The 26,140-nt window shown below is 50.6% G+C and overlaps 6 protein-coding genes across 6 annotated transcripts; 3 read left to right on the top strand and 3 right to left on the bottom strand.

Annotated features, from left to right (window-relative positions):
* The first annotated feature begins 1,320 nt into the window (after nt 1-1,320).
* On the top strand, nt 1,321-2,666 carry LOC9656003 (expansin-A2). Its single transcript, XM_002974112.2, has 4 exons — nt 1,321-1,438; nt 1,568-1,704; nt 1,794-2,115; nt 2,227-2,666. Coding segments are annotated over exons 1-4 (765 nt in total). The 5' UTR covers nt 1,321-1,436; the 3' UTR covers nt 2,531-2,666.
* Nucleotides 2,667-5,342: 2,676 nt separating this feature from the next.
* On the bottom strand, nt 5,343-7,437 carry LOC112347655. Its single transcript, XM_024678889.1, has 6 exons — nt 7,005-7,437; nt 6,889-6,943; nt 6,462-6,835; nt 5,863-6,405; nt 5,732-5,789; nt 5,343-5,679 (listed from the first exon to the last, which is right to left on the bottom strand). The coding sequence occupies exons 1-6, from the start codon at nt 7,410-7,412 to the stop codon at nt 5,363-5,365; spliced, it is 1,755 nt and encodes a 584-aa protein (XP_024534657.1). The 5' UTR covers nt 7,413-7,437; the 3' UTR covers nt 5,343-5,362.
* Nucleotides 7,438-7,520: 83 nt separating this feature from the next.
* LOC9657077 (transcription initiation factor TFIID subunit 1) lies at nt 7,521-14,982 on the bottom strand. The gene is made up of 19 exons (XM_024678888.1): nt 14,575-14,982; nt 14,210-14,272; nt 14,084-14,138; nt 13,837-14,025; nt 13,533-13,789; nt 13,327-13,486; nt 12,345-13,278; nt 12,084-12,289; nt 11,798-12,035; nt 11,404-11,743; nt 11,138-11,347; nt 10,986-11,078; nt 10,717-10,923; nt 10,457-10,663; nt 9,921-10,398; nt 9,638-9,867; nt 9,349-9,588; nt 8,300-9,298; nt 7,521-8,239 (listed from the first exon to the last, which is right to left on the bottom strand). Exons 1-19 carry the CDS (start codon nt 14,815-14,817, stop codon nt 7,784-7,786), a joined length of 5,805 nt encoding a protein of 1,934 aa, XP_024534656.1. The 5' UTR covers nt 14,818-14,982; the 3' UTR covers nt 7,521-7,783.
* A 149-nt stretch (nt 14,983-15,131) lies between these two features.
* On the top strand, nt 15,132-17,256 carry LOC9657076 (pentatricopeptide repeat-containing protein At3g57430, chloroplastic). The gene is made up of 3 exons (XM_024678808.1): nt 15,132-15,772; nt 15,832-16,093; nt 16,146-17,256. Exons 2-3 carry the CDS (start codon nt 16,021-16,023, stop codon nt 17,207-17,209), a joined length of 1,137 nt encoding a protein of 378 aa, XP_024534576.1. The 5' UTR covers nt 15,132-15,772; nt 15,832-16,020; the 3' UTR covers nt 17,210-17,256.
* A 41-nt stretch (nt 17,257-17,297) lies between these two features.
* LOC9657075 (acetyl-CoA acetyltransferase, cytosolic 1) lies at nt 17,298-19,453 on the top strand. The gene is made up of 14 exons (XM_024678809.1): nt 17,298-17,433; nt 17,496-17,600; nt 17,645-17,818; nt 17,903-18,008; nt 18,078-18,216; nt 18,267-18,344; nt 18,398-18,463; nt 18,518-18,600; nt 18,658-18,757; nt 18,814-18,924; nt 18,982-19,023; nt 19,085-19,171; nt 19,242-19,330; nt 19,379-19,453. Exons 1-14 carry the CDS (start codon nt 17,382-17,384, stop codon nt 19,410-19,412), a joined length of 1,266 nt encoding a protein of 421 aa, XP_024534577.1. The 5' UTR covers nt 17,298-17,381; the 3' UTR covers nt 19,413-19,453.
* Nucleotides 19,454-25,022: 5,569 nt separating this feature from the next.
* On the bottom strand, nt 25,023-25,648 carry LOC9657073 (heavy metal-associated isoprenylated plant protein 35). Its single transcript, XM_002973898.2, has 3 exons — nt 25,556-25,648; nt 25,429-25,504; nt 25,023-25,354 (listed from the first exon to the last, which is right to left on the bottom strand). The coding sequence occupies exons 1-3, from the start codon at nt 25,622-25,624 to the stop codon at nt 25,104-25,106; spliced, it is 396 nt and encodes a 131-aa protein (XP_002973944.1). The 5' UTR covers nt 25,625-25,648; the 3' UTR covers nt 25,023-25,103.
* Nucleotides 25,649-26,140: the final 492 nt, after the last annotated feature.

Here is a 26,140-nt window from a genome sequence, read left to right as displayed (position 1 = left end):
AAATAGCTACTATAAAGTCAGTGTGTAAAATCCTCTGCCAATGCAGGGAGTGGTAATCTACAAAGAAGTAGAATCTTAAATTTTTGGCGGTCGTGGGCTTGAAAAGTTTTAAATTTCTGTCGGTCTGGCGCTCGAATCCTGGGAGGGATTTAGGGTTCTTCAATTGCTTAGGGATGGCGATGGCGATGGCGCCATGTGCGGCATTCAAATCGGTGCCTCCCCCTTTTGGTTGCAAGTTGGAATTGTTGGGCGCTGCCGCACTCTGGCCGCGCTGCCGCGGCTGGCGCTTTTGTTTGGTGCAAGGATTGATGGCGACAACAAATCCCACACCATTCTTCTACCGGGCGCGCTTTTAAAGGTGTGTGTGGCTTTCGCCCTTCTTACCTTATCACCAGCGGCATTGGCATTGTCAAATTGTCATTGTTTGTTGCTCTGATCGGTCGATCTTCCTGCTGTTGCTCCTGTACTGTACTGTCTCCTCTCTCTTTTTTCGGTGTGTCGGTTCTGCAACTGATCCACAGTTGGTGCTTTTAATTTTTCCCAGCAGCATGTGCTGCGCTGCGGCGATTGAGATTGAGCCCATAGCGGAAACCCAGGAAGAAAAATCTCTCTCTCAATTGTTTTTCCGCTCTGTTGCATTGTTTTGTTTGTTCAAACGTCTTTTGCTCGGTCTTGTGTTCTTCGTCGACGCCATTAATTTCCTGCTACTCAGACTGTAGTAGAAGTGTGGTGTTACGTAGTCGGCATTGAAGAGATGCTTGTCGTTGGTTTTTTTTATAATTTTTTCCTCTTCTTCTTTTTTTTCCATGGTTGCCTCTCTGGGCAAACTTAAATGAAGCTTCCCGATTTGTTCCGGTTGACAATCAAGCTTGAGGTCCCTCTCTCTCTATCTCGCACTTCAATGCGAGGGCTGGGGCCGGGCCTGACTCTTTATCATGTTCGAGCATATGGCATGAACAGTCTAGTCTTGTCTTGCCTGTGTACAAGCCGGGGAAGAATAGAAAAATGGGGAAACCCCTGCAACTACCGTGGTACCACAAGAAACTCTTACGTACGTTGTGGTTCTTTTCTCTTTTTGTGTCAGGATTCTTTGTCCGTTGGTCACTGCGTCGTCTAATGCGTTTGCATTGGCTGGTCAATCTGATATTGTGTGCTTGAGCTAAGTGGATCACAAGAAAGTTCAGCGAAGACTCTTGTGTCACAAAAGGCGCGTGTTCTCTTGCAATCAAGTTGCAACGAGGCGGTTGGAAGGCTCCAATCGAGCAACGGCCAACTTGGTGTGTGTGTGTAAACTCTTCACCTATAAAACTATAGCGTACAAGGAGAGATGAGCCTGTGTGTATCATCGTCTCCGCCGAAGCTCAGCCTCTGCCTGCTTTTGGCTTGTGTGTGTTGTTTGGGAGGCACACGAGTCAGAGGGAGAAGAACGAAGAGAGATGTGAGTAAAATGAAAAGAGATCGCAGCTACGTGTTTTCTATCTAGCTGCAGCTCCTCGCATGCTAGGCCTTATAGTCTGGATCCAACATTAACAGTTCCTCATTTTGTTTTTCTCTTTCTCCTCTGCAGGGAACGCCTCACTGGAGCTTCTGCTGCTGTTATGGCATTAATGGTGATCGCAGTTCACGCTGGAAAAGCACTCGCTCAGCAATGGACGGATGCACATGCAACTTTCTACGGTGGCAGCGATGCTTCAGGCACAATGGGTATGCACCTTGGGTTTTCCAAGTTTGTAAAACCTTTCATCCATTTTCTAGCTTATCTTTTAAAAACAATCTTCGTTACGACTTTGCAGGAGGTGCTTGCGGGTATGGCAACCTTTACAGCCAAGGATACGGCACCAACACGGCGGCATTGAGTACCGTGCTGTTCAATTCGGGCCTGAGCTGCGGTGCGTGCTTCGAGATTAAGTGCAACGCTGCAAAAGACCCGCAGTGGTGCCGAGCTGGAGCCTCCGTCACGGTGACAGCCACGAACTTCTGTCCTCCAAACTACGCTCAGGCCAACGATAATGGCGGCTGGTGCAATCCTCCCTTGGAGCACTTCGACATGGCCCAGCCAGCATGGGAACAGATTGGCATCTACCGAGGAGGAATTGTTCCCGTCCAATACAGAAGGTACTCTTCGCTTCTTTCTCTCTTTTCTTCTTTCTCTTTTTTACTTGGCTGTGCTATGCACGCACGTAGATTCTATTCTTTACTGATTTCTCTTTCTTTTCTATATTGCAGGGTGAGCTGCGTGAAGAAGGGAGGGATCCACTTCACGCTCAACGGGAACAAATACTTCATGCTGGTGCTCGTGAGCAACGTTGGAGGGGCCGGGGACGTGCGAGCCGTGTCGATCAAGGGGCCGAGCGGCGACTGGCAGCCATTGTCGAGGAACTGGGGCCAAAACTGGCAGAGCGATAGCAGGCTCATCGGGCAGAGCCTCTCGTTCCGCGTCGTGACGAGTGACAATCGAGCGGTCACGTCGCTCAACGTCGCACCGGCGGGGTGGAGCTTTGGCCAGACTTTCAGTGGAGAACAGTTTTGAAAGGAAACCTCTCTCTTTAGTTTTTGTCCTCTCCCGAGTTTGAGATGGAAACCTCGTGCCATCCATCGGGATTAAAGTATAGAAATATTGATTTGCTATAAACAGAAAAAATAAAAGTGATGTTCATAATCTCAAAGTTGAGAATCATGCGAAATCCAAGGCTTGGGGCAAAGACGAGGCGCAGCTACTCAAGTGCACGCCATTGCGCCACCCAGCCTCGGTTTCTCCCCAAGAAACTCTTCCGAAAAATGTATGAATAAGACTAAGAAATTTTAAAGATCTTCATTTTATGCTACATTTGAAGCAAATCAGCTGACATCTCTTCAATCATCCCAATCCCGGGACGGGATTGTCCGCCGTCCGCACATCCCAAACAGTGTCGCGGTTGAGTCTAGGATCATAGCAAGTGTCGAGGACGCCACCACAGTCTACGCTTGTAATTGGCCCTGTGCAAGTGACTGAGCAAAAGGAAAAGAAGAGGAGGAAGTAGTACCACATTATTTGTCGCGTGGGCTCACAAGAGATTTCGACCCGTGCAGATCTCATTGTTGGACTGTGCACTTGCCAAATAATAGAGCAAGTAAAGTTTCATTTTGGATTAGAGAAACGATCTAAGCTAGCTTTTTCAGCGCTTCAAAACACCAACAGCACGGACGAGTATAAACTTCCTGGTTTTGCTTCCCGCTGTGTTAGCAAAGTTTAAGCAAGCCTTCGTAGACCTTCAATCTATCTTGGCTCCTTCATGGTTCGCAAACGCCGTGAGCAGCAACTGGTGCGCCTGTCAAGTCTTTCTTAAGGCAGAACGTCGATGAGCAGCAAGGATCTGATCTATGCTTATGGAATCTCGTCGAGATGAGGAAAATAAATAAATAACTAAATCTTTAGCAAACTTTAACAATCAACTTTTACACCCAGGGAAGCAGGGTGGAGAAGATCTTCCATCTAGCACTATACAAAACTGATGATCGCCAGCATCAGTCGTCCGTACGGCATTCTGAACTCGAGCTTTTTGAAGGTCTAAATTCTTGATTTCTTTTTCTTCGCCCTAAGATCCACCCGGATCTCACCTTGAGAAACTCGGGCACACTGTAGTACTTTTGAAGCTCGTTTTGATCAACAAGAAGCATCTTTGTGCGCTCCTTGTCCGTGAACTTGTACACGCCCCCCGCTAAAAAGAGAAAATTGAGCCTTGGAACCGATTCAAACCACAGAAAATGGTCTAAGCAGACGGCAAGATCGTGATTGTCCACAAGATCCACGTCCTGGTGCTTGGAGACAACAACCGGAACTCGAAGAACGTGGCAGACGGGGATTCTCATACTCAAGACAAAGGGGTATTCTCCCGTCTTGATTCTGCATCATGAATTATTAGCATATAAACAGTTCATGGGACTCGACAAAGAAACGCTTACACGTCACTGTGGGCACGTATGGCGTCCCATCTTTGACGTCGCTCAATATATGATGGAACACGCTCCTGAAAGCCAAGTGGTGACGCCTGTAGTGAAACGGCAGATGAGCAACAGAAAAACAAGGTTTTTGGTTTCAACTGACCAGAACTTGACGTCCCTCCTCGGTGTTTGAACAAGAAACATTGCAATCTGCAAAACGTAGTAATAGATCGGATGCAAAGACGTGAGGTTTGTACGAGGCTTACACTGGACTTTGCTGAAGGCGTAGTAGACAGGGAGAGTGGATTTGCAGAGCCAAAGCCTCGCGTGTGTTGCGCAGTCGAACAGTGCAAACAAGTGGGAGAGGAATGCCGACTGGGGAGGCTTTTGCGTGCAGAGACTAGCCAAAAGACCGCTCCCCTGCTCGTCGTGCATGGCGGACAACAGTTTCTTGCCCTGTCCGGAGCTAAGGCCACCCCAATTCGCGACTGATAACAGCGACCCCAGCCGAAAGTACTCTTCCCACTCTTTCTTGCCCAAAACCACACTCTCCCTCTTGTAGCAGTCCACCACTTCATCCTCAAGGCAGCGCAACTCATTCACGCATCCAGACCCATCCTCGCGAGCCTCGATATGACTTCTAATAAAAACCAAAGCGGTGGCACAGTTTGGACCCTGCCCAAGCAATTGAAGCTTAGTCGATCGATTCAGTCCGACATACCTCGACTCGACTTGGAAAGGAACAAAAGTAATTCGAATGGATGATTTCTGTCACTACGTCAGTGACACTCGTGGACGTGGGCCTAAAGAAAGTTAGACATCGATACGATATCGAGGAAGTTTGCAAGCTTACCCGACTTGCATGGACTCGTATGGACTCGTCGTCCAAATCCTCTCCACCGTAGCAAATGCCGGAGAATCGTCCTCGAGGAAAGCAGATTCACCAAGGACCTGGCCGATCCAGACAAGACGCTGTAGATCATCGGAGCTTGTCTTATGGAGATGGGCTAGGCAGGCTTGGAACTCGGAGTGGTTGTTTGAGAGGCAGCGCGAGATGTAGAGCACGGCCAGCAGATTGAAGAGCTCTGCATCGTAGGCAAACGGGAGCCAGCAGTCTGATCTCCACACAGTCATGGCCTCGTGAGCGCACTCGGCCTCGCGGAGGTCCTCCTCGGCAAGGCTCACGATTCTTGACATACTCTCGTCCCCCAGCGCTGGAAAACGCACTTCCTGCTGCGCCTTTCGGAGATGGAGCAGCACAGCCCATTCGCCAGCTGATTTCCTACGCAGCCCCGACCTCGCATCCTTGCACTCCACCTCCAGAAGCTTCTCCATACTAATTTCTTAGGGTTTCGTTCTGATTGAGGTCATATATTTGGATATTCGTGGTATATTGGTTTTGCTTACAGATTATCTTTTATTATACAATTTAAGCATACTCTTAAACTATTTCTTTGAAAACTGAGTATGCTATAATATGTAGTGAGAGCCTCTCATGACTCATTTTGAAAACCCTACAAATTCTTGCCCATACATCTTTGCGTTCCTCGTCATAATATGTGCCACCTGCTGCAATCGCCTTGACCATAGCATCGTCTATTTCACCAGCGCTGGCTCTCACGGCCCTTTGTAATCTGGGAGACTCTACCCACTTCTTAACGATTAGACACGTCTTCCTAGTCGCATCTGATGGAATGAAAATGCCTCCCTGGTTCTTGATTAAAGCAAGATTGGGGTGACTATTTAGAGCCATCTTGCCTGCACAAACAGCTTTAGTACGTAAACAGCAAATATAATTCATGTCACTCACACTCTTGTGTCCACGTTTTGCGATCAATGTCTAGAGCCAAATGATCCTCAAATATTAGCTGCGCAAAGCAACAAAAGAAGAAATGAGAAACACATTCCAAAGAAAAAGAAAAAACCAAAGAGACTGCTCACGTGAACAATGTAGACGATCATGGCACCGACCGGGACATCGCTTCTCAGTTGTTTAGCGCCGCCGTCAAAGTAATGCTCCGGAACTGTGTACTGGAAGTTGAAGATCAAAAACTGCCCGCTCCATGCCAGCTCCCTTATCTCTCCCAGCTCGGATTGCGAGAAAGGGACCGCCCCATCCTGCCACTGCGCGTTCTTGCACAGCTGCGCGAAATGGCCGCTAAAATCTTTGCCGAAAACGGCAGCGGCGGCACGGTAGAGCTCGCGCTCTTCGCTGCTTCCTGCTGTTACCGACTGTGCGTGCTCCACGATCGACTTGCTCGTCGAGCACAGCGTCTGGAGCTCGGCATGGTCTCGCTTCCCCTTCTCTGTGAGTGTCCAAGTGTAGAGCAAACGGCCGATTTGCAAGCTTGCATCCGTAAAGTCCATAAAGTATGAAACCTCGCGGGGCCTGTACTGGTAAACGAGCGAGCACCTTCGAACCCAGCGCTCCAGACTCACACGAATGCTATCGTCCCACTCGACAGGTTTGTGTATCACTACCTCCTGCACAAGAAAAGGAAGAAGTGTCTCTGTTTTGCAAATCGAGGCAAGGAGTTTACCTCTAACACCTGGCGGACGCCGGGGGTGAGATCGATCGACTCCCACTCTACCATGAGTTCCTTGAACCACACGTTATAGATCCTCTTGATGCCCCTCGTGGATGGCAGTACGAGACCCTTAAGCCCGTATGATCGCATGGCGTCTAGGAAGAAGAGCAAGAGGTTGCCCAGGTGCCCCCCGAGGCCAGCTTTGGCTTGAGCTTCGAAGGCGTCGAGCCATTCGAGCGGCTGCTTCTTTGTTTGGATCTGGAGCTGCAGCCACCCGAAGAAGAGCACGGTGAGTGGCTTGGTCACATCAAACAGGCGCATGGCATCCAGAAGACATGCTCGCGTCGAGAGAGTACAAGGAACTCTGGACAAGAGCGACACAAGATCTGCACAGGCGGCTAGTTAGAAAGAAACTAGTGAAAAGAGAGAGAAGCCATACATGAAATTCCTTCCGGTGAGGCCATCGCTTCAGTGTCTGGCGAGTGAACCTTGAGCTGCAACCAGAGAAACAAGCTCCTCTTTACCGCTTTGCCACAAGAAATCTCGAGAACTCACCTTTTCAAGCTTTCGTACAGCGTAGCAGCAAGGGAACACCAAGCTCAGCACTGTCCGGTCACCGCAACGTTGCTCGTTGAGGCGACCTCGCTGGCGCGTGAAATAATCGGCAGCGATGAAGAGGTGCAAGAAAACCTCCGGGATGGGAACCCGGAGGACGTGGGCGATGGCCACAGTCCAGATCTTCCACTTGAGCTCCGACACAGTCGACCCATCCCCATCGTAGAACCACGACGCCCCTGGTGAGTAATCCAGCTCCAGCCCAAAGCGCTGGAATGCCCCTGCCACCACTCTCAGCAATCCGGTACCTATGCTGCTTTGGAACCAATCGCCCAAGATGACGCTCACGCGCGGATCCCATGCCACCGCGTGAGACCTTTCCTTTGTCGGCGTCCACCCAAACTCCATGACAATCGCCTCCTTCTCTCAAAGGTCTTCTTATATACTTCCTACAAACCTAAAAAATATGGAGACCCCTTCTCTCCTTTTCCAGGGTGGAATAGTACAGGAATATAGTAAGTATATTTGAAATGTTATTTCATAAGATCCGAATATGCCAGAATATATTGCATGCTGAGATATATATCCAACCTTTCTAACGAAAATCAGACACTTTGGCTAGCTTCTCTTTCCTGAAAAGTATGGCACAATATGCACAAAAAGAATGGTTAATTTGTACAACCTACAGGCAGCGGCAAAAAACAAACAGGTCGTCAGGATGATATAAAGAAGAGAAGAAAAAAAGAATAGAGATGGAGGTTGTGATCCATCCAGAAGCTTCACAGACTTCTTAAGCTCCGCTTCCGGCCGCCACCACCACCACCACCACCGCCACCGCCGCCGATCACCTGGACCTGTCCTCCGCCACCACCGCCGCCGCCGTCCTCCTCTCCCATCCTTTCCTCCGCCTCGCTCAGCTCCGAGTGCCTAAGTTCTAGCAGATCCTCACACTTCTCCAAGAGCTGGTCCGCCAGAGGGGGTATCCCCGGGTTCCGCTTCTCGTTGTATGTGTGAGCGTTGTCCACTATCTGGTGCATGTCCGCAAGAAAATCCTCCCGGCACTTGTAAAAAAGGTTCCGGGCCCGGTCTCTCATCGTCGAGAGATCCATGGGTGTCGATATCACCAAATGGTAGTCGGGTGCATCCTTCTTCGTCACAGGCTTCCGGAATAATCTCGAAAACTCCTTCTCCTTGAGCCCCTGCACAATCTCCTCCAGGATATTGGCCAGCTCAACCTGGGAAACACGAAAAACTTAAGTCACTCACTTCTCTGCGAAATCGGAAAACGGACGTACCTCTCCTCCGCCTCGCTTGCGTTGCCTCTTCGGAGTCCGATCTTGATAGTCGAATTGTCCGGACATCTCTCGTCTCTTGACATTCTTCCTGCCGGGGTTCTTAATGACAATGGTGTTCCTCGTCTCCTGCGGGGGTTGCATCACCCGGACCTTCTTTTGCTGCTGCTCCTGGAACTGACGCTGCTTCTCCGTATCCTTCATGATCCTGGCCCTCTCCTCCTGCAGCTGCCGCTCCTGAGCTTCCTGCATTTCTCGAAGAATCCGGGCCCTCTCCTCCTGGAGCCTCCTCTCCTCCGCCTCACGCAGCCTCGCCTCCTCCATTTCCCGGAGTATCCTCGCCTTCTCCTCCTGCAACCGCCTCTCCTCCATCTTCCTTTCCAAGTCCTCGGACTTGTCTTTTTGTCTCTCCTTCTTGTGTTCCTTAATCTTATGCTTCTTCTTTTTCCTATCTGCGTCCCGGACCTTCTCCGCCTGTCTCTTCCTATCCACCTCCATCTGTTGCTCTGTTGTGGCATGTTGTCGCACCTCCTGCTCAGGCGCCCTGTCCACCTCGGACTTGACTTGTGGATCTGCTGCTCTTTCGTTCACGTCCATCTCCTCCTGCTGGGCTGGTTGCTCCATCACCTTTTCCGCCTCAGGCTGTTGCTGTAATACTGGCTCCGCCGCGGGGTCAAGCTTCTTGATCTTTATCTTCACGACCGTGGGCTTGTGGCCGTTAACAACTGGTTCTGAGGCGGCTTTCTGTTCCGCTGGTCGAATTAAACTGTTGGAGCTACTCTTTGCACTTTGGAGCCCCGGCTCTACGTTCGGATTTTTGAACTTGACGCGAAGCTTGGGAGTCTCACCAACGGGCTTGTTGTCAAGGTCTTCAATCTTCTTCTTCTTTATAGTTACTCTCTGAACTGGACGATCCGGCGCAGATTCAGCCTCAGGCCTCGCGCCACCTGCCTCATCCAAATAAAGCGGGCACTTCTTCTTGTTCGTACGCATATGTCCCAGCTGCCATGAGATGAATGTTAAAAGATTCCAATATCAAAAGACAGTAGTACCTGGCCACAACCTCCACAAACGACTTGCAAGCCTTCTTTGGCGTCTCGGCTTTTCGAAGTGCCCAAATTTTTCTGCAATGAAACCCAATTATTGATCTTCTCAATCGAAAAAAAGATTATTACGTTGGCCACTGTCGTCTTTTTCACGTTCTTAATAGTTGGTTTTGTTTTCTCAAATGTAACCTTGCTAACCTTCGCTTGACCGTTTGCAGCATTCTTCTTTGCGAGATGCTTAGCTATCTGCATAAAAGTGAATACTTAGTAACCGAAGTTCGTCAGCAATATTTACCTCTATGGGGTCTTTGATAATCTCCTCCCTCCTCGTAATCGTTCCATCCGGGTTTTTTATCTTGATGATCCGCTTGAGGATTTTCCTTTTCTTCTTGGGTCCTGTAGCTGCAGGTGTAGGAAGGGCTTGTATAGGAGGAGGCGCCGGAGTCGCAACTGGTGCGTTTCCATTTGAACTTGCATTCGCAATCGCTGCTTTCTTTCGCTTCTCGTCTTCCTCAGCTTCATCGTCTGCACAAGGAAGCCAGTTAATATCAGAATAAACATTTCTAGTCAGTTATTACCTTCCATCAGCATTCGGTGCAGCTCAGCAGCTTCCGCAGCTTCGTCCTCCATGTCCTCTTCTAACTGAGCCTGTAACGCACGTCGACGAGCACCAAGACCTCTAAGTCCTTCCCTCTTGTCTTTCTTCGCTGCAACATTTTTGTCATCTTCCTCTTCCGCCTCCAAAAGATTTTCTAGGTCGCCTGCGAAGGAGTCCAAGTCCCCATTCCCTTCCCCTTCACTTTCGGACTCGTCACCATCAATAGCAAGAAGGCTCTGAACTTGGCGATCCCATATCTCTTGACACCTTTCTCGAACTTGTTGTTGTAACTGGACGAACGGAAGACGATTACCACGAGCAAATTTGTTTAACGCTGCAGCTCCTGTTGCTTCTCCCGCAGCAGCATGCTCACTAGAGAGTGTTCTGACCATTGCAATTCGATCCCATCGAGTTAACTTATCTATTTCCTCTTGCGGTACGCCAAATTTCAGAAGGACCTTGAAAAAGCACACAACAGTCATTTAGGAAACAAACAAAGGGAAAAAGAAAACCTACCTCTCGAGCAGCTTCCATGCTTAACCGACGCAAATCCGCATCAGTGCCCGTAACAGCACCACCACCTCGTGCAGCAGCTGCCTTCTTCTCGACCATTGCACCAGTGTTAGGCGGTCGTAAAGCCACTCGTATGTAGCTAAAGCCAAGGCCTCGACCAGTCGGATCACCCGGACCTATAATCTCAAGTCTCTCAATGCCATTACGACCCTGTTGGAGATCATTAGAAAATGCCATAAAAGCAATTCAGACAGTTCCATTACCTGCATCATAGCAGCTACAAAGTTCGCCGTCAAGTTCCACGGAGTGATTAGGAGTTCCCGCTCTATGTGGGCAGCAGTGGCAAGTGTTACAGGCACATCTGGTATCTGGCATATTGCTGCAGCAAGACCATTTTGATGCGTCAGCTTATTAACACCCATTCTCTTAAGATGATGTTGCCCTGCTTGCATACTTTCATAAGAGCATACCTGTTAAAGACAAAATTCAAATATTTGCTACTTAATATTGTTAAGGAAGAATCTTGACTCACATTTTCAGGCGTCACCATTCGTCGTAGCTCCTCTTCGGATGGGATGCGATAACCTTGTCGCATAACCCATCTCATATCTCCGTGTGGTCCTCTCTGCATAAAGCGAGCAACGGAGTGGCAAGTTGAACGAAGTGACATCGATGTTAAAATACCTGCAAGTCGGCACAATGTTTCAAACGTTTCCGAATGAAACCATCCGTAAGCGATGGAAAGTGAGCCATCAATTCATCGGCCCCAATTTGTGGTGACATCCCAGGCTTATCTTTTGCACGAAATTCCCGGTACACATGCACTAGGAGCCGATTACCAAGGTAGTGTAAAACTGTTTTTGACGAAGGAGCAATGACCTCAATATGAGGTTCCTAATGAGAAGAGGACTCAAGTTACAACAGGACTCAAAAAGAACAAAAAAAATTACCTGCTGGCCAACAACGTGAAGGCCATCAATACGCCTCAAGGAAAGCTTCCCCTTTGAAGAACGAACTAGAAGAAAATCTGTCGATGAAACGCGGTGTTGGAAAACAGGAGCGCGGTACATATTCGTTTCTAGACAGGACTGAGTTTCTCCAAGGCGAATGTTTCCCAAAAATGGTGAATCTTCAGCCGGTTCAAGTGGAAGAACTGCACCAATCCAGGAACCTCTTTCCTCTTTTAATGTTGCGGCTGTACTATCCGTCGGAGACATCTTCCTATAATAAGTTGACAAAACTGCACCCATCCCAACATTGCTCAGTAAAAGGGGACGTTCTTCGCAATACCTGCAACACAGGAAAGAACAGCTTAGCAAGATAATTGCTAAAAGCCACACTTACTCCATCAGAGCAACGTGTCCATCTTTGACAGATAATTCTGATTTCTTTTTGAACGCCCCGGGTGGTCGAGTAGGCTTGTTTTCACCTGGAAGCCGTTGAGCCTTCGGCCATGGATGAACTTTAGTCCGAACTAGATGTAAAACAGAATTCGGGGGAACTCGTTGCTCTGCGAAGGACTTGTTCGATTCCAGCTCCCGTCCAGAATACATAAGCTTCGTATTTTCCGACGGCTTCAAATCTAAGTAAAATCCATGTCAGTTAACAGCATAGATTGGTTGTCACATACCTCCAAACTTTTTCGAAGCCTTCATTTTGAATGTTTCTAGAGTATCAGATGCATCAATGTGAAGCCTGCTGCCCTTGCCGCCTAGTGTTTTCAATATCACTTTCATTGGCCCTCTCGCCGCAAGTTCGCCTTGTTCCTTGGCCGCCACCTCATTGTGGTGAGGGAACCAGGTAGCCTTTGGACGATGAAAATTCGCCAGGTCCTTACTGCAAGCACAATGACACGAAGGTAACAATCAATCCAACGCTACGAGAGACTTACTTCGTCAGCTTAGGCTTCATTGTTTGCAACCTCAACGCAGGAACAGAATGCGCAACCTTAACTCCGCCAACGATAGCCCGCTTCTTCGCCTGTAGCTTTTGTTGCTGAGGCGTCTTCTTTACGACATAATACTTATCGTTCGAAATATTGAAGCGGGAAGGAAGCATGACGTCCGCCGTCTCTGATTGTTTTCCTTTCGAAGTCCGTGGGCTTATCAACATAGCAGCTGCATGGTCCCGAATGCTCTTCGTTTCCCGTACGTCGGAAACCTCAAAGACCATATGACTGTCCATGAGATCGAAAATTGCCCTGTATTTGCTAGATCTTTGCTTCGCATCTTCCTCATCCCAGCAAACGTTACTCAGCCACGTTCCTGCCGCTAAGTCCGGGTTTTTGAGCTCCACCTCGAAGTTTAGCCTGTCCAGCTTTCTCGAAAGTTCATTCCCCGGCTGATGTCGCCAAGCTTCCAACCTGAGCATTTGAGGATGTTTGCTAGCAGTTTTTGACGCCCGTCTACCATCCCGACATAAAGGTTCCAGAATAATTAGCTTGTCAAAAGCGTCCTTCCCGCTCACTGATGCTTGAAGGTGAAGCCTGTCTCCCTCTGCCGGCTCCGCAATTTCGAAGTCCTCGTCTTGAGACGGTTTCCGCTCCGCATCCCACACGATTTCGGTCTCCCAGTCAAGTTGATGAATAGGATCGAAGTTCACTGAAAAATCTTTTTCGATGTCGGCCAGCGCAGGAAGCTTCTTGTCCAAAGGTTGGCAGCTAAGGAATTTCGGCCCTACCTCGTTGAGCTCATCTGCCAGCTCCTGGCCTTCTCTAGCATCAATCTCCTGGTAATACAGCTGCGTGATATCGTGATTTTCAGGTAGCACTTTCAAGACTTGAGCCTCATCATCATCAATCATTGAATCGAATCTTCCGGGTCTTCCTGCAATGCAAACATTGAACCAACGAAGAATCAAAGAGAGCTTACTACCTTTGAAGTGTGACCTTTTTGTCCGTAGTTTTTTGTTACCAAGCATCCAAAAAGGCTGCTTCGCACCAAAAATCTCAGAAAACTGTAGAATTTGCTTGCCGTGTTCTTGAAAAATAATTGGCAATTCAAACTGCTCACTTTCATCATCTGCGGATAAGTCCTGCATCAAGAGTTATCAGCAACAAGCAGTAAATCCCATTTACTACCTCATAAAGCTCTTCTTCTGAGTCGATGTCATCCTCCGATTCATCGAGCATCTCGTCGGGAGAACCCTCAACTTCAATCTGTGTTCTCGATAAAGGAAGGTCTTCCGGACTCGTAACAGGAAGTAGCGCAGTAGACAAAGGAGACGCCGAACTTGGAGACGGCAGTATTGAACTCGACGAAAGAAGTTCTGGAGTCGGTAAAGGTGTTTCGTCACTTGCAATAGACACAAGCGGTTCTTCAGTCGGCTTAGGAAGGTCTGAAAAATCCAGTCACACCTAGACCAGAGGAGCGTAACAACCAAACCTGGAGCAGCGGGCACAGTATCATCCGGAAGCTCTTCATCATAGTCATCCTCCTCAACTTGCTTCGAAGGAACAGCTAGAGCAGCTTGAGCATAATACTGTTTATCCTCGGGCAGCATTTGGCCATCATCTTCACAAGCTTCGTCAATATCTTCGTAGTCGACGGCATCCTCGGCCTTCCTGTCATAGTCTATGAAAACAACCATTAGAGTTTCCTACTTCCAAAAGTTCCAGACTTTCTCACGTACCATCTTGTTCCTTCAAGGCCGCGGAAGCGGTGAATTGCCTAGCCTTGGAAGATAGCTGTGACGCAAGAGAAAAAGAAAAAAAAACGATTTAAGCACAAAGTTTGAAGGCTCGAACAATGGAGTCACCTCCAGGTCAACCAGTGAAGGACCTAGTTGATCAGCTAATGCAAAGAGGTGCTCCTTCGCTTCCTGGCAATACCAAAACTATTAACTTCCTTTCAAATTTCATCCAGAAACCGTGAAACACAGCCTAGCGCAAACGCAGCAGAAGAAAAAAAAAAAAAATTGAAAGGAAGAACTCTTCGCTGCAGCAGCATTCTTTCCACTCCTAGATTTCCATTTTTTTACAGCAGCTTCGCCCACCAAAGAGAATTTTAATCCCAGCCAGCACCTGCGATTGCCTAGACTCTAGAGCTACACTACTGCCCACAAAAATCTTCGATCCAGCTGCAATGAATGCAAAAACTAGGCAAGATTTCATGTATACACACCTGATCCAGGTACTCCACATCAAGGTCTCCAGTGTCATCGACGTTCCCAAACATAAACCCTAGCATCCTGCCCGAGCTCTCCTCCTCTTCCTCTTCCTCCTCTTCCTCTTCTTCTTCCTCCCCATCCTCGTCGCCGTCGCCGCCTAAGCTACCGCCGCCGCCACGCGCCGCCCTGGCCGCGCCGCCATACCCTCCATAGCGCTCGGAGCTGTGGATATAGGGCTGCTGCTGCTGCTGCATCATTAGGGTTATTCGATGGGCGCCTCGCGCGGCGCTGCTAATCGGATGCTTGCTTCTTCTCTATTTCCTTGTGCTTCTTTTTTTTCTCTGTTCTATGCGGTGGACGAGGGAGAGAGAGAAAAGAGAGACGAGCAAAGAAAAAAATCGAGAAAAAATTTTTCAAGGGCTTCCCCCTTGTCCAAGGTCGCCCAAAAAACCTCGGCTGCGAGTTTATATAGGCCCCTCCTGGCCCAAATGGCGGTGACTGGCCAGCCTTCCCGTACAGTACGGATAGGCCCAAAACTCGATTAGGGTTCTTCCTTGGCGGCGGCCATGGTATGCAGCAGATCTACGCCGGCGGTGTTAGGGCGTGCGGCAATGCGAGGAATCTCTCCGAGGCGCGGCGGCTCCACGCCGAGATCGCCCGTTGTGAGCGATTGCGGTGCACGTATCTCCTCAATCTGGTCGTGGAGATGTATGGCAAGTGCGGCGCCGTGGAGGAGGCGCGCTCGGCCTTCGATTCGATGCCACTGCCCAACGATTTCTCCTGGAACATCCTCATCGCGGCGTACGCGAAGAATGGATTCCTGGCACAGGCGAGGGTTTTGCTGGACCAGATGCCCTGCCACTGCCTGGTATCGCGATGCTCGATGATCTCGGCCTACGCGCAGCACGGCCTCGTCGCGGCGGCGGAGGAGATCTTCGCCAGCACGCGCGGCCGCGACGTCATCTGCTGGACGGGATTGCTCGAGGGCTTCTCGCTGGCGGGGGATTTTGATCGCGCCAGGGCTCTCTTCGAGGCAATGCCGCAGCAAAATCTGGTGGGCTGGGTGGTGATGATGTCCGGCTATGCGCAGCGCGGGCAGCACGATCGAGCAAAGGAGATCTTCGACTGGGCACCGAGCCGGGACGCGACGCTGTGGAATGTGATGATCTCCTCTTACACCCAGAGCCCGGGCGAGCTCCTCCAAGAGGCCAGGTTTGTATTCCAGAGAATGCCTTGCCATGACGCGGTAACTTGGAACACTCTGATTGCAGGCTATGCGGAGGGTGGACTGGCGGACGACGCGATTGATCTCTTTCGCCGCATTCCCGAGCGGAGCGTGAGGAGCCGGACGAGCATCCTCTCGGCGTATGCCCAGTCCGGGAGTCTCCGTGAGGCGAAAGAGATGTTTGATGGGATCTCGGAGCTGGACGTGGTAGCGTGGAACGTCATGGCCGGGGCGTATGCCCAAGCCGGGAATATCGCGACTGCCAAGCTCATGTTCGATCGCATCCCAAAAAGGAACTCCATCTCCTGGTACGTCTTGCTCTCGGCTTTCTCTCACGCCGGCATGGTGGGCGAATCGCAGGGGCTCTTTGCCACGATGCCGGAGAGGGATTCGCTCGCGTGGAGCAACTTGCTGCTGGTTTACTGCCAAGCCGGAGACCTCTCCATGAGCAAGGAAGCATTTGCGAGAATGCCACAGCGAGAAGTTTTCTCCTGGAACCTGATAGTCCGCTCGTACGCCCAGGCCGGATTCATGGACGAGGCAACCGACGCGTTCAATCGAATGGAAGGCAGGAGCAGCGTGGTGTGGTCGACCATCCTCTCGTTCCATGCGCAGCACAGAAACTGGGAGAGGGTGAAAGAGATCTACGACAAGACACCCGAGCTCAACGCCACATCCGCGACCGCCATGCTGGGCGTCTACTCTCAAACCGGGCAGCTCGAGCAGGCAAAGTCGGAGTTCGACGCGATGATCGAGCGGGACAGCGTGAGCTGGAACGCGATCGTCTCGGCCTACTGCCAGCACGGGAAGCTCTCGCAGGCCAGAGCTATGGTGGAGAGATCCCCGCAGCAGTGCTCGGTGTCACTCAACGCGCTCGTGGCCGCCTACGCGCACGCCGGCCAGCTCGAGCAGGCCGACTCCATCTTCTTCGCCAGATGCCCGAGAAGGATACAGTGAGCTGGACGTCGATCATCCAGGCCTACGCGCAAAACGGCCACACAGACGAAGCGTTTGATCTCTTCCACCGGATGCTGCTCGAGGGCGATGCTCCGGACGAGGTGACGTTCTTCGGGATCCTCGGGGCTTGCGGACACAACGGGCTCACGGAGCGAGCTCGGGCGTGGTTCGTGGCGATGAGCGCCGACTTTGGAGTGGTGCCGGTGTTTGATCACTACTGCTGCTTGATCAACGTGGTGGGAACCGCCGGGAAGCTGGAGCTGGCGCAAGAGATGCTGCGGAGCGTCCGGGATGGATTGGCCGGGGGTGAGGATGAATCCGTGGCGTGGACGACGCTCCTGGCGGCGTCCAAGATCCATGGAGATGTGGAGCTCGCGAGAGCTGCCGCGAAGAACGCTTGCGGGCTTGAGACCCGGGGTTCGTCGCCTTACATGCTGCTATCGCATGTAGAAGCGATCAAATCATGAAAGAGTTTGTGATAAAATTCTACTAAATGATAGAGTTTTACTTGGAACTTCTAATCACCACTTGTTCTTGTTCTAGACCTAAATTTAAGAGAGGAGGAGAGCGATCGCTATCGATCGGTTGATCCCAGGGATTCTATTCTAGTGCCGTCTCGCCTTGCAGTGCAGATCAGCGATGGCGATCGACAGCGGCGCGCCTTCCGAGTCTTCGCCGATCGGGCCCAGGGGTGAGTGAGAGCTCTCCATTTCAATCTCTCGGCTCTCGTTGTAATCAGCTCTCGATGTCTAGATGCGTGCATTGTCGGCGTGGCGAGGACGCCGATGGGCGGCTTGAGCGGATCTCTCTCCGCCCTGGCTGCTACCAAGCTCGGATCTATCGCGATCCAGGTAGAATGTCATTCGTTAGCGCTTGCATTATTCTGGGAATTCTTCTTGTAGGGGCGATCGCGAGGGCGGGGATCGATCCAGCGCTGGTTCAAGAGGTTTTCTTTGGCAATGTGTTGAGCGCCAACCTCGGCCAAGCTCCCGCCAGGCAGGCTGCCATGGGTGCTGGCTTGCCTCCTTCCGCTGTTTGCACGACGATCAACAAGGTGTGCGCGTCTGGATTGAAAGGTGTGCGCTTCTTTTGTTTTGTTTTTCTTTTTGTTCTTGTCCTGGGTCAGACAAGGATTGAATGCGTTTGTCTCTGTCTCGCAGCGACTGTTCTTGCTGCGCAAAGTATTCAGCTGGGATTGAATGACGTGGTTGTCGCCGGAGGCATGGAGAGCATGTCTAATACTCCCTATTATCTTCCGAAAGCAAGGTTCTCTTTTTGCTTTCTTTACTTTTTTCTTTTGAGATCTTCACTGGTCCTGTGATATTGCTTGTGTAGGCAGGGATATCGAATGGGTCACGGGGAAGTTATCGACGGCATGATGAAAGATGGTCTTTGGGACGTGTATAATGACTATGGAATGGGAGTGTGTGCGGAGATATGTGCTGAGCAGCACACGATCTCAAGGGAGCAACAAGTATGCCGCTTTCTATCTCGTTTTTGCGGATGTCGTGACTTCGGCTTCAGGATAATTATGCCGTTCAAAGCTATGAGAGAGCGATCGCAGCGCACACGGCGGGTGCCTTCGAGTGGGAAATCGTCCCGGTTGGTATTGAAAATTTTCTTCTTTCTGGTCCATTTGACTAAATGCTTTTCAGGTCGAGGTCCCCGGAGGGAAAGGAAGACCGTCTACAATTGTTTCCAAGGACGATGGAATTGACAAGGTTATTTTGTTCATGAATATTTCACGTTGATTTACATAAACGTCTCATATACAGCTTGACGCAGCCAAGCTTAAGAAATTGCGTCCAGCTTTCAAGGAAGGTGGTTCTGTGACTGCTGGCAATGCATCCAGCATCAGGTATCATGGCCTTAACTTTGAAGCTGGCTCTCATGCTTGTTAGAGTTTTCTCTCTAGCGACGGTGCTGCGGCACTCGTGCTCGTAAGTGGAGCGAAGGCATTGGAACTTGGACTGAAAGTTATTGCCAAGATAATTGGCTATGGTGACGCTGAACAGGTATTGAATCCGTTCCAATCTGAAAGAGTATGCTGAAACACTATCTCTTTTGCTAGTCTCCCGAGCTCTTCACCACGTCACCAGCTCTTGCGATTCCAAAAGCTATCAAGCACGCCGGCATTGATCCATCTCAAGTCGAATACTACGACATCAACGAAGCGTTTGCAGTAAGTAGCCAACAAAAACATCCACTTCGGGCTAAACATCCCGCCGTTCTATTCCAGGTGGTTGCTCTCGCAAACCAGAAGCTCCTCAACCTCGATCCCGTAAGTTCTATGCCATAAGAACAAAAATCAAACTTTGCCTTACAACTTTACTTGATCGCAGGAGAAAGTGAACGTCATTGATGGTGCTGTCTCCCTTGGCCATCCTCTGGGATGTAGTGGTGCTCGCATCCTCGTAACACTCCTTGGAGTAAGCTCACTTCAATCAAGAATTCAAAGTCTCTGGAAATCTTATCAAAATCTTTCCTTTTGTCTCTCAGGTTCTCAAGCACAAGAATGGACGCTATGGAGTGGCCGGAATTTGCAATGGTGGCGGTGGAGCCTCGGCTCTAGTCATCCAATCTCTCATGTAAGGAGAAGAATATGATAGAAATAGTCTCAAAACTAAAAATTGCAGGACCGCAACTAACCAGGGCCATTCCCATTTGTAAGCCTTTTTATTAGCTAAATAACCGGAAAAATCTTAGGGTTCTATCCGGACGCTATCTCTCCCTTCTCGGCAATGCAGATCGCCGCGGGGCGAGTAATCACCAGGGACGAGCTCGCGGAGCACCGCAACGATGGCGATCTGTGGATCAGTATCCAGGGCAAGGTCTACGACGTCTCCAAGTGGGCCGCCATCCATCCGGGTGGAGATCTGGCCCTCAAGAGCTTCGCAGGGCAGCCGGACGCGACCGATGCGTTCCTGGCCTTCCATCCGCGGCAGCGCGCGTTCCAGATCCTCCCGAAATTCCTCATTGGCACGCTCGCGGATCCGGTGCTCTCGCCTCTCACGGCCGATCACGCCCTGGTCCTGGAGCGCCTGGGAAAGGCAGGGTTTCTCACCGTGGATCTCTTCTTCTACTGCAAGATCCTCGCGGCAATCGTCGCCCTGGTCACGGCCTGCGTCGCGGGGGTGATCTTCTCCTCCAGCGCGATCGTCCACTGCGCCAGCGCTGTCCTCCTCGGCTTCGCGTGGATCCAGGCTGGGTGGATCGGCCACGACACGGGCCACACGGGCATGACCGGCAGTCCAAGGGCGGATTCCTGGATAGGGCTCTTGATCGGCAACGCGCTCTCGGGGATTGGATTCCAGTGGTGGCTGCGCAACCACAACGCGCACCACTTCTCCTGCAACAATCTCGAGTATGATCCAGATCTCCAGTACATGCCCATCTTCGCAATCTCCTCGCGGTTCTTCCGCTCCTCGCGGGCGCTCCACTCCTACTTCTACGACCGCGAGATGGCCTTCGACGCCATCGCCAGGCTCCTCGTCAGCTACCAGCACTGGACCTTCTACCTCGTCATGGCGGTAGCGCGCGTGAATCTCTACGCGCAGTCCTTCATCGTGGCGATCTGGAGGAAGAGGGTGCCGCACAGGGGCTGGGAGATTGGATCGCTGCTCTTCTTCTGGGCGTGGCTCTTCTCGCTCCTCTCGTATCTCCCGAGCTACTCCGAGAGGATCGCGTTCCTGCTGATCGCAATGGCCACCACTGGGGTCCAGCACGTCCAGTTCTGCCTCAATCACTTCTCCTCGCCGGTCTACCAGGGGCGGAGGCCGCGCGGCGATGGGCAGTGGCTGGCGGATCAGGCCACCGGGACGCTCAATCTCTCGTGCTCCAAGAAGTGGGATTGGTTCCACGGCGGGCTCCAGTTCCAGATCGAGCACCACCTCTTTCCACAGGTGCCCAGGCACCACTTGCGGGCGGCGTCGGAGATGGTGATCAAGCCACTGCTGGTGGACAAGCATGGCTTGGATTATAAGATGGTGACGTTCTGGGAGGCCAATGTGATGATCATCAGGACGCTGCGCGCGGCGGCGATGGAGGCCAGGGACGTGAGCAAGCCGCTGCGCAAAGGCAACATGCTGTGGGAGGCTGTCAATGCACATGGATGATTCTAGGCTAGGCTGGCAGATCCATGTTTTTTGTGTATGATATATGTCGTTTTGCTGGGAAAATATTCTTGCCACCTTTTATGCTCCAGTTCTTGCCACCTTTTGGGCATATGCTCCCATGAGTGTAGGAGTTCTTTCCACCGTCAAATGTTAGTTTTTGGTCGCAAAACCAGTTTGTTGTTAAATGGATTAACCAAACTTCACAAACCAACCTCTCTCGGCCTCGAGTCGCCCAGCCGTCGCCCACGATCAGAGATTGTGCAGTGTGGTGTCAGTCACAAAGCTGTCTCGAATGGTGGGCAAGGCCCCTCCAACCAAAAGTTTGCTCTGAGGAAAAAACGATCCTCTCTTTGTGAGAAATCGAAGAGCAATTCACCCATTCGTCAAAAGGTGGTGGTCTGTTTTTCGCAGCATACGAGATTTTGTCCGCCGCCGTGTTTTGTGGTGAGGTCACCTGATCTTATCGCGAGCTCTCTGCGCAGATCCTTTGTCGCATACCGTTTTCCTCCTCCTCCTCCACTGCTGCCACAAGGATTCTCAATCCGATTTGGACGAGGAACACTTGCCCTGGAGCTGCCATCTTGTGCCTCGTCCTCCATACACTCCTCCTGTTGACCGGCAGCGAATGGCTGCTGACCAGCGGCTGACTAAGAAAGCATTTCGAGATTCTATCTTTCCGTGCGTCTGTATCCCGAAAGAACTTACTTTTAGATTGGCAAGCTCGCTTCCTGATTTTTGTGGGAATAGCGAAAGGCCTCACTTATCTCCACAAGGAATCAGACGTACGGACTATACACCGTCCTTTCTCCATCACCCGCATGGATCACCAGCCACATCCTCCTTGACAAAATGCTCCATCCGAAAATCTCACCGAAAATCTCTGACTTTGGAATCTCCAAACTTCCTTCTTCACAGATTTAAATTTGTATAAGCGAAGATCATGGTGAAAGCGTAGGTCGAGCGCCACTTTTTCTGTCCAGCAGGAGTGTGACCTCATGGAAAACCAGCTCCGCTGCCCAAATATCTTCCTAGCATATCTGCAAAGTTGGACGATGGAATAATGCAGCCTTTTATTAAAAACAGTATATAAATAAATAAAAGAAATAAATCATGAATGCATAAGAATATTTCGTCAGTAAGTAGCCGTTAAGAAGCATATGCCTAGAATCTAATCATCTGCAAGATTCTGGAAACTTTAAAAATCCTTGTCAAAGTCAAGAGAAGACGTATCGTTCGAAACCACCCAGTCGTCTCACAGATTCGAACCCGCGACCACACAAAGCCCGCACACACTGAATCACTGATCAAAAAGAGGATGCGAACAAGCCCAGCGCAACCGACGGGCAAGATCCAGTGGTCAGAAGAGAAACACGCTTTCGTCTTTGCGTGCTTGAGCCGGCCACCTCACTCCGCCAATAGGAATTAAACAAAGCCGAAAAAACCAATAAGGGCCTCCAATGTGAATGTCAAACCAAAACATCACCATATCAAATCTTCTAGAAAATGCATGCATGCCCCATGCCACCATGCAATGGGTCCAATCAATCCATTGCGCCATCGCATGCATTGGGGGCGGGGGAGAGAGCATCACGGGACCAATGGCCCCACGACGCGTGGCGGCAGGCCACGTCCGCCGACACCGGCCGTCGGCGATGCCGGTCGCCCCGACCGGGCATAGCCGGTCGCCCGCCACCGCCAGGTCAGCCCACCAACCGGGGGACCAGTTTAATGGAGTGGGGCCGCAAAAACAGGTCCGGTAAAGGGGGCCACACTGTCTCTATGCATATATAAACCTCTGCCAAGTTTAGTGGATGGTGTTTACATTGGAACTTTTACGTGTGATATATAAGCGCTTTGCCTCTTGTGGGGGCATCCATCCATTCATCCCAAAAAGTTCCAAAGCTTTGAGAGATCTTTCTCTCTTCTGTGTGTGTTCTTCGCTCCATTTCATCGATTGATCGGTTGTGGGCGGTTCTCTGTGCGCCAATTTCTCGGATTTGTGCTCGCCATGGAGCAAGATTCCAGCAGCAGCAGTAGCAGTTGCCCTCGCAACGGCAGAAAACGCGACAGGGCCGAGGAAGAAGAGGAAGAGCTGGAGGAACTAGAGGTCCAATCCGGGAATCCCCCCTGTTCTTCCTCCTCCTCCAAGAGATTCTGCGACCGCGCTGCCGGCGAGTGTGACGATGATGGCCAGGATTTGTCCTCTATCCTGGAGGAGGCCGAGCATTCCCTCCGGGAGGCCCAGCAGGGACTCGTGTCCAATGTCATGAAGAGCCTCGAGGAGGAGATTGCGTGCTCCTCAGACAGCGCCAGCGCCAGCAGCGTGGATTCCCGGGACGATTCGACGGCCTCCCAGCTCGGCTACTTGCTCGAGGCGTCTGACGACGAGCTGGGGCTGGAGCCCAAATTCGAGCAGCAGCAGCCGGCGGTGGTGGAGGAGGAAGATCTCGTCCGCGGCTGGAGCAGCGATTGGTCGGCTGCTTGCACCGCCGATTTCTCGGACGAGGGATTCATCGATCTGGGCGCGAGCCAGCAGCAGCAGGAGTGGCTCCGGCGGGCTCTAGAGATTTTCATGAGCAGCAGCAGCGTGGTTCCATCGTCCTCCTCGGCGCCCAGTGTTTTGGGGCAGGGATTCGAACCCGCGATCGCTGGGCTTATCCTATAGCCGTTGATGAATAGAAAGATTCTAGTTTCTTTCCCGGTTACAGCCTAAATACGACGTCAGGGAATCACGCTATTGTTTTTGTAGATAGCATGTGCGTGGAAAGAGCGAATCAAATCAAGAGGCTGGAGATGGGGGATCGAACCCGTACTAAGCCCTCTAGCGTACGTCGTGTCAGCGCCCGTACGTCCCACCACTGAAACGTTGTCTTCTCAAAAAGCTGGCGGGAAAGGAATCCCAATGGAAGTGTTACACTGTTCTTTTGATTTCTTCCTTGTAAATTATTTGGGAGCATGGTCAATCCTTGTGATGAACGCCAGGTGGAACTTTCATGGAAGTAAAGTGATCGATCAGAGCTCCAATGCCAAGCAACACATGATCTCAAGGGTGAAAAGAAGATTCAAAGTGGAGGCATTTGCTTTTCCTGTGGGTGGTGTTCATGTTATCGACTGTGATCGATTTAATCGGCGGTTTACTTTGTCCCACAAAAGTTGTTGCCTCTCATATCATGCATTCATATAATTCGTGGGACAAGGCATCCCTCCATCGTGGCTGCCACCTTTTTCTATAAAGACCACAGACGATAGTTTATATGCACACACACTGATTGCATGTTGGGATGGTGGTGGCGGTCTTGTTGACAAGCAACAGCACCACCCCAAGTGCAAGGCTGGCTGGCTGAGATCTGATTCTATGATCTTCTTGGCCAAAAAATATTGTCAAATCCATCAGTCAAATGGATAGAAAACTCCACTATAGAACAACCCACACGCATTGTTTGCTATTTTTCTAGAGATTTTGGAGTTTAATGTCCCGTCACCAAGTGCTCCTTGCCAAGTGCCCCATGAACAACTGTAGAAGAGATCTCAGGTCTTCTCCTTTTGAGAAACTCTTATGAAATTCGCGGCTCCTCTGGGCACTGTGAGTCGGGCAGGGAGCACTGGCTCATTGTGTCAATCACGCACACTTTCCTCTGGTGGTTGAGGCGATTGATTGGAGTGGAGTGTGTTCCTAGGGGACTGGAGAATTTTTGTCACGGATCGATCGAGACGTTTAGATCTCGTGTCCGGTTGGAACGAGGTGATCGAAGCTTGGACAAATGGCTCGAAATTGCTTGCTGTCTCCAAGGCTTTTCAACTATTTATTACAAGGAAGCCGTCCCCCGGCGAGACCCGCCAAAATCGGGAAATTTCTGTGAGCTAGAGGAGAAAGCCTTTGTGTCGCTGTCAAGGGTGGATCATCTGCATCGTCCTCGTCTCCATCTTCACCAGATCAAAACAAAACAGCCCACGAGATCAAGCGAATGCTTTGTGAGTGATTCCAAGCGACAAATGTTTGATCTTGCATTGTGTTAATGACCACTAGCAACATGGATCATGTATTAAAATACTCGAAGGCCATTCTGAGGTCTACATTCTCTCTAGAGGAAAGTTCGCCACCTTTTTCCTCTAGTCGTCCAAACGAAAGAATCAACCACGCCACTGTGGCCATTGACGTACTGTAGAAGTATCGGCTATCTTTTTCACAGGTAGGCCTATGCGGCCTATTCAAGTTCATACATTCTTGGTCGCTTTTGTAGGATTTCTACATGAGCGCACAGTTTGAGGGCTGGTCCTTGACAACAACAAACTTGATCCCGGGCTGATCTTCCTTGATCATGAACTTCAGCCCAGCGGCGGCAGCAGAGGCGGCGGCGGACTTGGACTTGGAGCTCTCCTTCCAAGGCTCTGCGATCTTTCCAAGCTTTCCGATTTTCTTGACGATTTCTTTCTCCTCCACTGTTCCCGTGACGGTCACTTTGTTCTTCTCCAGGTCCGTGTCGATCCTCGAAACACCTGATCAAAAGAAAAGTTTTCCAAGAGCTCTAGACTTAGAACCACGAGTGAAAGAAAAATTTGGACAGTGAAACCTCGCATTTGGGTGAGGCTTGAAAGGATCTTTTGCACGCATTTTTTGCAGTGAAGTCCCACCTTGAGCTCTATGACCTTGATCCAGCAGAAAAATATAAAATTAAGAATCGACTATATTTGCTATACCTTTGTTGGCTTCACTTCGATCTCTGGCTTCTTCTTATCGCCATCCTTTTTCTTCTTGTCCGATCCCATTGGACACTCCCCTCAAGTTTGTTATCCAGGAACTCTGGAGAGAATGACCCCCATTGAAAGACTTTATAAAATGGCAAGAACTGTGTCGACCGGGTCAATCGGAGCGTGCAACGAAGCTTCAAATGTTCTGTCTCCTCATTTAGAGGCCCTGTAGTAAAAGACAACATATTAAGCTGATAATAATCTCTCCCTTAACCAAAACGAAATGAAAACGAAGAAATGGATCCCATCATCTTCATCTTCCTTGCGCTGGAAGGGAAACCAATCCATTCTCAGAGATCGAGGGATCGCAAGTCTACGAGACGTCCTTGGAAGGTTTTCCCGGGAGAAAGAGAGAGAAATGGAAGAAGATGATGAAGATCGCCTGGCCCTCATCCCACCCCCCAGCGACGAGCAGCTCCGCTACATAGGCCGCCTCATGCAGTGCAAGCGCTACCACGTCTCCAAGCTCGCAGACCAAGTGCTCCTTCACACCTTCTTCCTCAAAGTATGGTGCGAGCTCAACGATAAGCTGGG

Source organism: Selaginella moellendorffii, unplaced genomic scaffold, assembly GCF_000143415.4.
Source record: "Selaginella moellendorffii unplaced genomic scaffold, v1.0 SELMOscaffold_23, whole genome shotgun sequence".
NCBI classification, from domain to species: domain Eukaryota; kingdom Viridiplantae; phylum Streptophyta; class Lycopodiopsida; order Selaginellales; family Selaginellaceae; genus Selaginella; species Selaginella moellendorffii.
The sequence above is the reverse complement of the archived record's forward strand: the minus strand, read 5'-3'. Positions and strand labels throughout refer to the sequence as shown.